Source organism: Alligator sinensis, unplaced genomic scaffold, assembly GCF_000455745.1.
Source record: "Alligator sinensis unplaced genomic scaffold, ASM45574v1 scaffold337_1, whole genome shotgun sequence".
Lineage (NCBI taxonomy): Eukaryota > Metazoa > Chordata > Crocodylia > Alligatoridae > Alligator > Alligator sinensis.
Window position 1 is genome coordinate 1358162 of NW_005841927.1, and position 13688 is coordinate 1371849.

The 13688-nt window shown below is 47.9% G+C and overlaps 1 protein-coding gene across 2 annotated transcripts in view; it reads right to left on the reverse strand.

The window, feature by feature from the left end:
• Positions 1–5648: 5648 nt before the first annotated feature.
• LDLRAP1 (low density lipoprotein receptor adaptor protein 1) overlaps positions 5649–13688 on the reverse strand; it is a 22823-nt gene continuing 14783 nt past the window's right edge. The window contains exons 8-10 of one of the 2 annotated variants that reach the window (XM_006019380.3): positions 12430–12560; positions 10079–10113; positions 5649–7758 (exon numbers count right to left, since the gene is read on the reverse strand). In XM_006019380.3, coding sequence (XP_006019442.3) covers positions 7614–7758; positions 10079–10113; positions 12430–12560 — 311 coding nt within the window. In that variant the 3' untranslated portion in view covers positions 5649–7613. The other variant, XM_025198613.1, reaches the window with a different exon arrangement.

Here is a 13688-nt window from a genome sequence, read left to right on the forward strand (position 1 = left end):
AATAAAACTCTTTGAGTTTTCAGGAATGAAAAAAAAAAGTTTAGATTTGAACAAGACCTTTTTCCTGCAGATTTTTTTGGGGGGAAGGGAATGCATTGGGAGAAAACAAATATGGCGAATATTTTGGCAGCGGGGGAAAGCAAAACTTTCCCAGCTCGGTAGCTGAAGCCATCCAGAGCTTGACATTGAGGATTAAGAGCTGGTGCATCTCTGCACAGGCTCCCCACACCCAGAGGCCAGGGAGACTAGCAGTCCTGGACTGCGCCTCTGCAACATATGAGCTCCCTAGTTACCTGCCAACGGAAACGTTGACACGGCCGATTGCTGCTGCTGGCTTGTTTCTGTGCCCCCCGCCCGTGGGGCGCCATCTCATGCCATTAAGTGCTGCAGCGTACGCCCTGGAAGGTGTGCAGAACCAGCAGACGGGACACACTTGAAAAATGTCACTTCGGCAGCGTTTACTGATCCATGTTTCGCTTCTCTTGGACTCTCCGTGTCTCTGGCCTAAGTCCGGGTAAGAAACTTTCAATGAGCAGCGCCTTTGCAAAATATTTGTTCCAGTTCAGCTCCCACTGGCTCCAAAAGGGGAAGAGCGCCACTGAGGTCTGGCACTTGGCTTCATCTCTGCAGACCTCAGTCACGCAAAGCTTGAGTGTAAAAGCAAACACATCAGCACTTAACCCGAGCCCCCCCTCCCTCCACATACCATTTGCCAAAAAAACATGGGTTTTCTTTTCTTTAAGGAGGAAGGTCATCTCCTCCCCCAAGCTTGTTTCACAGAGTAAAAAACCTTGAACAGCAGCCCATGGCTCCAAGCACTCTGGGGCTGGCTATAAAGAAAATACACCATTCAGGTGCTCCGATGAAATGTCGCTCTCTTTATTTGTAGTTTTAAAAAAATATGATCTGGGTAATGACAGCCTGCAGCTCTCACTCAGGCTTGCCAAGAATTTACAAATTCACTTGCTAGCATTCAGCACTCCTGGAAGAAGGGGGCGGAAGGGGAAAGGAGAGAGCTTGAAACCTCAAACACCTGCTACGCTAAAAGCTTCGCTCCTGAACAAAACAAATCTCATACACTTTGACAGCATCTGCCAGGAAGGAACTGCAAAGTACTTGACAGACAGACTCCTAGCTCCATATCTCTCGGCTTCCTGGTGAAGCTGGCCATGTTCCCATTATGCAGCCTGGTAAACTAAGGCACTGCGGGTTCTGCAAGTGTGGCTTCCTACAGTGTGGCAGAGCTGGGAGAACCCAGAAATCATGATGCTAAGGCCTAAAGCATGAGCCCATGCATCCTCCTAGAGAGAAGAGCATCACCAGACAGTCAGTTCAAGGTGCAGTCACAAGCCGTTGAGTGCCTCCGTGGTGCTGACAGCAAAGGGGACAACAAATGCAATTCTGGGGTAGAGGGGACTGGTGTGTCCCCTCTCTGAAATGGACCCTACCACTGTGATGGATCAGTCAAAACCTTCCTCCCACTCGCACAAATCATGCCTGCTCCTTCACCCCAGCATCCCACTCAGAGCCTCTGTCCATCTCCCGCCCTGCCCTGCTCACCTACGAGCACACTTCTATCCTCCTTACACCACCAGGCCTGCCTCGCACACAGCTGTCTTCTCTCCACCACCAGCACGGCCTCAACTGCCTCTCCTCCAATCTACCCCCTTCATCCACCAAGACTGCCCGTGCCATCCCCTGCCTCTCAGCCATCCCTCTCCCCTACTCACACTCAGCGAAGCAAGGGAAAACACCCCGCGTCCTCATGCTTCCCCTGACCGGGGCTTGCTCATGGCAAAGCAAAGACATCTCTCTCACCTCCCTGATCCCAATATTGCCATATTGGTGCTTAATACCCACAGGCCCCCAAATTTAGGAGGGGGGAACCCTGCTCTGTTGTGCTAGATACCGCCTGGTGAAAAGCCTTGTCCTAAAGACCTTATGCTCTACACAAACATGGAAAGGAGCCTTGTCCTTATTTTAGAGGCAGGGCTGCTTTCCAAAAGGATGGCAGAGTTTGTGGTGGCGCTGGGCGACCACTCCCCCATTCATTGCTTTCATCACACACCATCTGGCATCGCATTTTTGACATAGCAAAGCTACGATCTGTTCTTGCTTCATTGTCCAGGCTCTGCCCCTTTGGCAAGAGCTGGTTTCTACAAGAGAAGGGAGAAGAGAGAGGGGCTGCTCACCAACCTTCAGACATAAAGGTGATTGGCAGGTAGCCCTTGCAGTCTCCCCTCCCCTGGGGGAACCACAGCTTTTCGGGTTGAATTCCCTCGCTCTCCTCCACGCACAAGGAGCTCACATATGCTGGAAGGAGAGTGCAAAATACTGAGTCAACCAGTTTTCAATCTCAGAGCCAATCTCAGTATCATGTCACATAAAGAGATTGACCATTACTCCTGGGGATTCATTTAACCCAGCGAGGGGAAACAGGGAGGCATAATAAGTTTAGGATCTAAGTACAAGCCACCGCAGAGCTTTAGAAAAGTACAGGGTGGGGTTTTTTATTTGTTGCTTTTAGTCTTTTTTTTAAGAACGAGTCAGACAAGTAACAGTGCCAGCAGCTAAAGAAATTAGCTGCCTAGCTTGCAGTTTGTGCTCGCTGCAGGTCTCTTTACCTAAGCAGTTGCTTGGTGGAAAGATTGAAGATCCACTTACACCAAACTTCCCCGTTCTCATCCGCTACCATCTGTAGGATGTATGGAGCCATTAAGCCCTATATGCACTTGGTGCCAGCGCCGGTGATAAAGCCAGCATTTCACGAGCATGGCTGCAGCGTGCACCTAGGCCAAGGCCATTATTTACCTCCTGAGCAGCAGCAGAAAACAAGGGGGAAGAATTTATCCCCCATCTCCCTTCTAAGACAACTCCCTTTTTTCTAGTCTTTAACAGACTCCATCACCACACATTGGCTGTGCATAGGTCTTGTTGCTAAAAACCTTAGGGTAAGTTGGCCATTCAGGAACGATCCTCTCCCAAGAGCTGAGAGCACGTCTGACCTAGGCACGTGCTGCACTGATGATGGCTTGTACCTGGAAAAGCAGGTGCCAGACCAGGGCTGGGTTGATGCCATGGTGTCAGGTCAAAGGCCAGGGCACCAAGGGCCTGGAAGGAGGGTATTGCCACCCCTTTAAAGCAGCAGCCTGTTTCTGGGGAACAGACACAGGTTTCTCTATGCTTTGGGTCTTTGAGAGGAGTTCAGCGCCAAGTCCTCGGCAGTCTCTCTTCAGTCTTAAAACCGAAGAGAACCAGGGTCTTACCCGATTGCTGCCAGGAACAGAAATGAAACGGGTTGTCTCCTGGGTATGCCTGGCATCATGCTCATGCTGGCTCTAGCAGGTTCATCACGCCATTCTTCCCTGGCCTGGGGTGAGGGGGAGGAGAGAAGAAAAGATATCTGCTCTCCTTCCAAATGATACCTTCTGTTCAAGGAGCTGCCCTGACAGAGCCAGAAGAAAACGCTGGCTCCAATGAGCAGGCAAAGCCAGCCTCATTGCCTCCTGGCCCCTTCTGTTCCTGTCCTAGAGCGGGGCGCACACTCCTCCGTGTGGGGGGCAAATTACTTGACATGGTAGACATTTAGACTTCACAGACATTAGGGCTGGAAGGGACCTCAGAAGATCATCGAGTCCAGCCCCCTGCCCCAGGGGCAGGAAGTCAGCCGGGGTCATAGGATCCCAGCGAGATAAACGTCCAAATGTCTCTTGAAGGCGTTCGTAGCAGGTGCTTGAACCACCTCCGATGGCAGGCTACTCCAGACCTTGGGGGCTCGGACAGTAAAGAAGTTCTTCCTTATGTCCAGCCTGCAATGGTCTTGGAGGAGTTGGTGACTGTTCGACCTAGTCGTCATCCCTTGGGGTGCTCTGGTGAACAAACGTTCCCCCAGATGCTGGTGGTCACCCCTGATAAACTTGTAGGTGGCCACCAGATCACCCCTGAGCCTGCGCTTTTCCAGGCTGAAGTCCTGTGGCTCTCAGCCTCTCTTCATAAGGTCTGCTTCCCTGACCTCTGATCACACGCGTGGCTCTCCTCTGCACTCTCTCAAGCTTCTCCACATCCTTTTTGAATTGTGGAGCCCAAAACTGGACGCAGTACTCCAGCTGCGGCCTCACCAGGGTCAAGTACAAGGGGAGAACGACGTCCCGGGATTTGCCTGAGAAGCACCTATGGATGCAAGCCAGCGTTTTGCTTGTGATGATGGCTCCTCTTGTGTTTCTGTCTCTTCGTTTGCATTTTATGGAGCTACAGCAGTGGTATCCACAGAAAAACAGACACAAGGGCTCACAAGGGTTATCTGGGTTGCGAGGACATGCAGAAGCAGTTTGCACAATCCTGGACACGACAGAAAATGAAGGGCACCCTGAAGATTTTCAAATCCCAGCTTTGAGAGTCAGCTGGAGGGCAGGAACCCAGAGAGGAGCCCACTAGTGTCATTTCAGAAGTCAGCAATTACAGTACAAGCCACACAGCTTGGGGAAAAGCTGCTTGAAACGTGTTCAGCCAGCCATTACAGAACTGCCACCAACGTGGCATCTCAGACTGCCCACCTGGAGAGAACACTTGCTTTTTCCTATTAATAGCTACACATTAATCTATTGAACCAGGTTTGCTGTTTGTGATGTGTAGATAACAGGTGCTAGTGCTCACCCACGAGGAAAAAAAAAAAGCCCTGCTCCTCACAATGCATCCTAAGCGGCTCTAAAAAGGAAGTGGAAAAGACAAGTCTTAGCACGGCGAAGGGAAAATGGATTCCTAAGTTTCTACGCAGGCACTTAAAAAAGGTCACATCAAAACTGAAAGATCAATTTGTTCCCTGGCACCTTCATCAGTTATGCATGAAAGAGCAGACTGGATACTTAGTATTCATAATTTGAGACATATCCTTAGACTGGAACAGGCATTTTAAATAGAAAAATGGACTTTTACGGAATTTTTTGTCAGTGTGACACTGACAAAAGAGAGGAATCCTTGTAAACTCCTATCTGCTCAGCATTCAGTGCCAGCCCGGCTCAACGGTGCACTGAAAGAACAGTCTATCATTCGGGGTTCGCTGTATTTATTTGTCAACATCCTAAAATGAATTTCTCTATTTTGTTAGCACAGTGATGAGATGTTCATTGGGGAGGCTGTTTCCACAAAGTGGAGAGAAAAATGGGGTAGAAGACACAATTATTTCAGGGTTTGAGTGATTTAGGTCTAGAAAGTAGCGGTAATAATTATTCCACCTCTTCCACCAGGGGCAGCGGTTAGTGCAGTAATTTAGAAATTCTTGCAAATTAGGATTTATAGCTCGGGCTTAGATCCATGTTTAGCACTACAGAAAGCCCCATCAGGGGCATTTTTCACCTTTAGATGCTGCTGCAATGTGTAGCAAAGAGCCAAGGAGCCTTAACTGGAGGTTGATTCAGCATATGCTTACCAAATAATTAGTCACCTGATTATTGTAACACCGTGGCCATCATTCCTTCACATGTATGCCAGCCCGTGAAGATGTCTATTCTACAGGTGGTCCAGATGTTGCTTGCTCCTTGCTATCCATGAGTGGAAGGGGCTTTATGATAAAGAGTCACGTGCGCAGAGCAAGGAGGTATGATCATTGTTCCTGCCACTGACTGCACAAACCCGTCTGGCACTGGTATTCCAAAAAAAAAAAAAAAAAAGGTAAAACTTTTATGTTCTCATAGATAATTTTTACAGCATAGGCTTCTTTTTAAACTATGTACATACAGACATACCATTGTGCATGTAAGTATACACTCTTAGGATCTCTAGAAAAAGAGGAGAGATTCCTGCACAGATGAATCCTCATGGTCCACCACTGCAACAAAATTCTTTCTTAGAAAGATCACAACTCCCCAAGGAGTCAGAAAAAGGTGTTTGCTACAGGTACGTTTGCATAGTTTGGGTGCTGCTTTTACAACAGAATAGACTAGATATACAAAACCTAAGGCAGCTGTGTGGACTAACTCGTCCAATTGCAAGAGACTAATGACAGAGACCCAACAACTCATGGGCAGAGCAGCTTGGAGATGTAAAGGTGCCTTAACACACTTTTGCAGGATGCACAGACTTTACAGCAGGCATGATGAGTCAGCTTCCGAACTCCCTCGTACCTTATCACAATAACCTTTAGAAATGCAGCGACCAACTCGAATCATTCAACTGTTTCCTAATAAATTCTCTGCACTGATGGAGATGCTTTTTACTTTGTACGTAATTTTAAGGAGAGACTGTTAGAAGAGGCTGCCTGGGGAATGAATTAGTGTTTCAGAAGCAAGTTACAAATCTATAAAACAGATTAATATATTTCACACAAGGCCACAAACGCCGCAAACTGTGGCCGGGTAACCATTTAGGATCATTAAGCTTAATCTTTTAATTAGCATAATATTTATACCTCCATAACTTATTTTCCAGTTCAGAAGTGTATGAAAACAAAGATCCTTCAGCTTCATAGGAGAAGCAAGTGTTGAAGGAAGAAGTATTAAAATAGCATTTCAGTTTTTTGTTGTTTTTCATGTATAGGACTTCCAGGTAAATATTGGTTTTGGCTAATCCAATTCAGCAGTCTACTCCCTGAGAGGCTCAACTAGAGATACTGGTATTGAGACCAGATGAAGGCAGCCAGGAGCATTTAAGCACTAGCCTTGTTATGCTATTGGATTCATCCAACCTGCTGGTTTAACAGAAGCCAAGTTGCTATTAGGGAGCTTTTTGGCTATTAAGGTCATCAATGTGATCAAATCCTCATTCTGAGAGTCACAGTGAACGTTATAAGTGCAAGAGGTCAGTTTTGTGACAAACCTGCAGCATGGCTGAGTTTTTTGGATCACCAACTTACGGGAAGAAGAGAGGTGACAGACACCCAGCCTGTTTTGGATCATGCTTCCAGCTTCAGTTTCAAAAACCCAAAGCTCCAGGTCTTTGAGCGAGCAAGCCAACTCCAGTCTGGAGCTGGCAAAAAGAGAGCCAAACAACTCGCTGTTGGCTGGCAACTACGGGGCTTTATCATGGACAGTCGCACAGAAAGCAAAACCTGTTTCCTCTTTGATTTTAATACTGCCAGCAGCTGCTGTGTTTCTCTTCCTCCCAGTATATTAAGAAGGTGAAGTGCAGGAGCCAGCTGCAGAAGTAGAGCTGTTTAGGAAGCAATAGATTAGTTACAATTGTGCTTACAACTGCACACACATACGCAGAGGTTTGTCTCGAAAATGTACACACGCACACGTATGCAGAGGCTTTGGTGTCGCGTCGTCCTTTTCAGAAGAGCAGGCACTGCTGAAGGCTCTTCCCCTGGCATATGACAATCTAATACTGTACATGTGACCTAGGCAGATGCTCTCTGAAATTCCCATAATGCACATAAATTGCAAGGTTATTGAATAAATATATTCAAGAGTTTTTCGTGGTTTAGAAAAAAAAGCAAGGTAAAAAAAATGCACTAGGTGTCTAAGGCTTTGGTCTAAACGGTTGTTGGTGCCATACCAGCATTAGTATAATGGTGAACATCCACTACAAGCAGCCCCTCAAGGGCATCAAGGGATGTGCGCTCAGTCCAGGGATTTTTAGTGGTGATTCTACTGCAAGCTGTTAGCTGGAGGACATCCTCAGAATCCAAAGAGGTCGTCTTTCTCTGCCGCATTCAAATCTATTTTGTTCCAGTCCACAGGCGAGAGGGTTTCTGCACTCTGGATGTCCTGAGGAGTCAGGCCAGTGTCCAGGACATGCGGGTTAGTTCTAGACTGAGCAAGTCTACGGGAAGTAAGGGGGGGGGGGAAAAAAAAGACAACTAATCATCCTCAACCAGAAAGAGTCAGTTTATAGCTTGTATGCCTGCTGCATCTCTAATGCTACAACGTTATCTGCAGCTTCACACTTCAAAGATTTTCCTTCTACCTTGAAAAGAAATACTTCTAAATATGGAAAAAAAAACCCGTAATATTGGGAGCCCTCTGAAGTTTTCAGCAGCTTCTCTGCTGGTTTATCACAGGTTGGTACCCTGAATGCATTCTGTAAATTTGCACTCTGGACTTCCTTTACATTATAGGTCTGGTAAAAGGCTGCCTTTTTTCTCTCCAAACTATCACTGACTAGGGCATCATTAGCCGTGATCTTCTCTCACAGGTAAAAGGATGCACTGACCAAAGCAACCAGCCTCATTGAAATGACTCAATTTGCACCACGGCAGGAGTAGCTGAACAAGCTGCCGCTGTGGTAATGCGCTGCTCTCCATTCATTCCAACGGTTCCCCACGATGCTCTTTCTTTCCTGGGGACTAACTTCAATTTTAGCTCTTCAGAAAGAAAAAAAAAAAAACAACCCACAGTATTTTTCAGCAGTGCTCAGATGCAGCAGTGCAGCGATAATCTCTGAGGTCTTGTAAGTCCTCTTTAAAGAGGTCTTTGTTTTCAGGACAGTCTAGGTGCTTATGGAAGTGAACTCCTCCACAGTCTGGGTACTTACAGTACTAGCTCTGGGATGTGAAGAGGAGGAAACTTCAGTGTACAAACCCACCATGCTAAAACGTAGGCTCAGATCCATGGGGATTGTTTAATTAAGGTGTTTAACAGTCCATGAACTGTCAACTCCGATTTGACCTCCAAAAAACACCTTTTTCTTTTTTATGTGACAAAAAAAGGGCTTAAGAGAAATGCAGTGTAAATGCTTAAGGATTCTTGTGATTTATTCCACTCCAGTGGGAGCTAAGTAGATATCCTTCTCATAGCACTGGAGTCCAACCCCAGGACATTGGGAGCACACTAGCAAAGCTGACAATTTGCATCCGAGCAAAAAAACACACCCTGTTAGGAAACTGGATTGCAGCCGGATGTGACAACTGGTCCTTTAATGCATGTTATTTTGATATATAACTTCCATTTCCAAGACAGCTGTAAACCCAATGCCCGAGATGGGAGATAAGGTCAAAGACTCAGCTTCATTAAGGCTACAGCATGCCTTTTTTGCGCTGCTCTAAACAGAAGTAACCTTTATCGCTGTATGGTATGGTTGAAATGCATCTAGAAGGCAGATTTGGACAATTATACTTAAAGCACCAGATCAAGTTTTCCAAGGGCTTGTCTATAAGGACACATACAGGCAACTTTCCACTGCTTTAAACCCCTGAGTAAACACTCTTAATCATAATTACAGTGGCTTTTACTTCCAAGGTAAGCTAAAATTGAATTACGGCCCCTGTAATTCTGAACAAGAGTGGCCGCATGGGAGCTTAATGCAGTTTCACCAACCCACTCGAAGGTCTGGCAGAGCACAGTGGCGTGAAGAAACAGGCCTGTCTCAGGCCACATCTGTGTGATAAAACTTACCATTCCCTGTAGCAGTGCTCTGAAGTACCGGGTTGCCTCTACTCTTCCTGCAAGTCATCTGCTTCTTGCTACTGTCAGAGACGAGCTACTGGGCTAGAGGGACCTTTGGCTCATCCCACTAGGGCTGTTCTTATGCCTCCTAGGCTGGAAGCAGGGAGTCACATCTGCACCAGCAATGCTAATAGCACTTCCCATGTGCTGCAGGGAGGTGGCTGCACAGCTTCTGGTATAGGACGTAACCACCCAGAAAAGCACGGGGCACTTGAGTACACCAAGGCTGGCAGCTGTACAGGCACAGCCCCAGAATCGGGCCTTTGGTGCACTAATATTCTTTTTGCGACACCCTAATATGGGGCAAGTTAAATCTGAGTACAGGGAAGTCAGACCAACATCTCTCTTAACAGCACAAGGATTGGAAATTAGCAGCGAAGCAAGCATATTAAACACCACGTGCTAGACTCTCCATTCAAACACAAGGAGACATGCTTGCCATGCAACATTTGGGGAATTAAAATTCCCCACCGCACACATCTATCTCCATCCTTTAAAAGGTTGTCAAAATATTTGACTTATCAGCCGGCCTCAAAGCCTATCTTTCAATTAGCCGCTGGAGCGCTGATGGGGCTGCTTCCCAGGTCAGATCACAGCAGCTGATTGGATTAGAAACGTTATTAAAAACTAGTTACTTGTGGAGTCTCTTGGGTAGGTCCCTCATGATACAAAGTTGCAAAGAGAGTTATCAGAATTACCTGGAAAATGCCTCGTCGAGACCGTCCTCCATCTCCTTTGTTAAAAAGACAAGAGAAAGATGGTTGTTAAGCTAGTGCACAATTGTATTTAAAGATCTGGCTCAACGTGTTGGCATAAGTAAGACAAGAAGCATTGATTTCCAAATGCCTAAAGCAACACTTGGTATCAGCACTTTCGGTTTCCCCAGATAAAGGGCTTTAGACACATCACTGGAGTTTCTGCAATGAGCAAGGACAGCACTGATTAAGAAAGAGCGTTCCAGTACTGCCAAATGCATTCGTTCCCATCCCTTCTTTCCTCTCACCCTTCCTCACAGCTATCCTTTCTCAGTCCCTGGAGCTAACCTAGGGTCAGATCAAACCCCACTGGAGCCAAGGGGAGACTCAGGGTGCAGACAGACATAACAAGTACACTGCTATCGGCTGCTGCTGCTGTTGCCTTGTCCAACACATACAACGCAACTGCTGCCTTGTGATGCCAATGCAGTGCACTTGTGAACTTTTTGGCACTGCTGCCAGGCAGCATCGCCCTCGGGCACGGGGACATTATGCGGACTAAGCACCCGCTTAAAACCCCAACGTTGGCTTGGTTTTCATTCTGTCCCTCGGCCCCAGAGCAGATTTGGCCCCTCGGGAGCCGCTTCAGTGATCCATGCTCAGGTGCAGCTTGGCTCCAAGAGATGGATTCAATGAGCTCTCCGCCAGACCCTGCTTTTTACATCCGAGACTGAGAGAAGAAAACTTGTTCCGACTGAAAACATCTGCTTGCTCTTTATGAACAGACACATTTCAGACCGAGCCAAGACTGGGAAGCAGGCGGCTCCGGAGGACTGAGCGAGTCCACTGGCTCGACTCAGCATTTCAAGCTTCCTCTTTGCAAATGGCAAAAAATACATTCGCTTTGTCAAGAGAAAAGGCTTTGGACTCAGCACAATGCTTTAGGCATGTGCTGAGGCAGGACGTTTGAAGAGAAGGCTGTCTGCACAGAGCTGCACGGGGACACAATGCTTCTTGAAGATCTTTTCATTGGAGGCTTCCCACGGAAAGCATTTGAATGCTAGTGAAGAGAAGGCTCTTTCTACTGGCAGACTAGGACACCAAGGCCACAGACTTAGGCTTTATACTAGAAGACTGGTTTAGGATACCATTGCAATGGACAACGTGATTACTCGACAGGTAAAGTGACCAATCATCCCGCATTTTCTGGGACAGCCCCAAAATTTTAGGGCCTGAGTTTTGGCTACCCAGACATCCTCCTTGAACACTACCAGAGCACCAGGCAGCATCCAACTGGGTCTGCAGCAAGGTGTTGCCTGGCACTGCGTTCGCAGGGTGATATGCCTGGGCAAATTAGCTCAGTCTCTCAGAAGAGAAAACGGCACTGCCCTCGCTGCAGCAGTACGGCAGTTATAGCAGGCAACTGCTGGCTCTGGAGGTCCGTGGGGCCGTTCGGGACCAAGTCCTGGATTTTGTTCCTTGAAAGTTGGATGCTTAATCTACAGGAGTTTTTCAAGTTGTGGACGCATTTCTGGGGTTGAAGCTAATATAAAAAAGTGGAGGTTCTGCAAATGGGAAGCGGGTGCAGCTCAAAGGCTCCCAAGTCTTGCTAAGCTATTAATGCTGTTCAGAACAGCCATCTCTCATTTTTGCCCCCGAAGTTGCCAAACTTGAGCTCAGACAGGCAGCCTCTGCAAACAAGCTCCAGCCTCGGGACTCCATGCGTGAAAGTGCCCCGTCACAGCTCCAGAACCAAGTACTGTACATCTCAGTTACCGCAGTGGGCATTAAGCTGGGCGTTAACGAGGTGGTGTTAAGCTGTTGGGTCCCAGGCTTTGCAGATCATCGCAAACAACAGATTTCATGGCTGAAGTACGGGTGTATCCATGTTAATATGTACAGCAGCTCTGTAAATATGATCCCGTATGTGTCTAATTTTTCATAGAGTGTAAACCCTTACAGAGCTGCTTGAAAGTTGGATGCTTAATCTGCACTTGATCAAGTAAATATCTAAGCATTTGGGTTTGTGAAACTAGTTTCCAATCTTTCCTGTTAACTTGCAAGAGCCTAAAACAAGGCAGCCTGTACCCAAATCTGAGCTGCTTCTACTGGGATGGAGAAGCCTAATTCACTTGGATGCCTTTGAACAAGTCCCACATGAGCAGTTTACATGGGGTGGAAGTTGTACACACAGTGCTGCCCCAGGACGTTGTTTAAGGGACACCCCTGGCATGAAGATGCCCCACACCCCACAGAGGATGCGGCGTGCACCAGAAAGCAAAGCTTCACCCTCAGGTAGCTTAAAATGTTCTCTAGCCTTTGCAGCAGGGGCGGCTAGGGCCCCATACACTCACCCAGACAACATTGTTGTTGACGGAGGGGCTTGGTCCAAACAGGCTGTTCTCCAAGTGTGCGGAGTTTGTGCTGACAGTCAGGGGAGATTTGCCAGCGTCTTCTAAATCCAACAAGTTCCCTGTGGCAACCGCTGTGGACACAGCAGAGAAAAGGATAGCTAGCTTGAGAAGGGCTGACTCATAGTCAGGACAGTGCAAGGGGCAGTTAATGGTGGCAGCACAGCTAATTAGGGATTAGCATGTACGCAACCATGCCCCAAGGTGGGGTCCCAGGACGCCAGAAGGAACAACCCAAGCCCCCACAGTTTATACTCCAAAGACTTCTCTCCACTGCTGTGCCTGGAAGTACGACCTGCAGAACATCACCGCTGCTCCTCAGAGAGGGCAGGACCCTCCTGTCTACCAGCCGAGTTGAATCCCCTCTGCCGAGTGGTGAAAGCATCTGCTGCTGTCTGGCCACCAGCAGAAGCCATGTGTCGACAGACACTCCTGCACGCTCCCTTGGGGGAGGAGGAGGGACTCTGCTCTGATGACGCACGGTTGTGCGAAGCCACGTGGGGCTGCCAGAAGCACATGGAGAGTCCACGATCTAAACCAGGACCGGGTAAAGCTGTAAGTTACTGTGCACCATCCTGTGACAAGAGCAGAGTTTTGCTGAGCTTGAAGCCCTGACTGCAAAGCCTCGCTCAGGGGCTGAGCTGAGGTTACACAACCAGTTTCCTATAGCCGTGGTATCCTCTCGCCCCTGCAGAGTGCTTATCCGAGCCTGCCGTCAGCTACAACGAGCTCCTTCAAGTACTGGATCCTCCCCTGGATAAATGAGACGTGCCAGTCTGGAAAGGAGCCCAGTTTAATGCTGTGTTCCTTCATGCCAAATCCCCTTATCTCACTGGTCAGCGCGGAGGAGAGAGATTAGCCCTTGTCCCATTTCCCTTGAGCTCCAGGACTGCTTTGCGGTATGCCTTGCAGAGGAGCCTCTGGGCCGGCCACTGAAAAGAACAGCCAGTCTTCAGGAGCCCCTGAAGCCTTGCACTCTTTAGCAGGATCTACAGAGGAGCCTGGCTGTAAAATGAAGCAGGTGAAGTTTAACGGGACTCTCCAGAAGCCCTGAAGTTTTCTGATAGTAGAAGGCATTATTACTTGCTCTAAAGAAGGGCAGGCAGAGACTTGGGAAGGCTTCCCAGGAAGGTGAAACAGTCAAGGCAGAGGTTAGGCTGCCTCCTCTGAAAGCACATCTCGAACAGCAGCTCTGCAAGGGG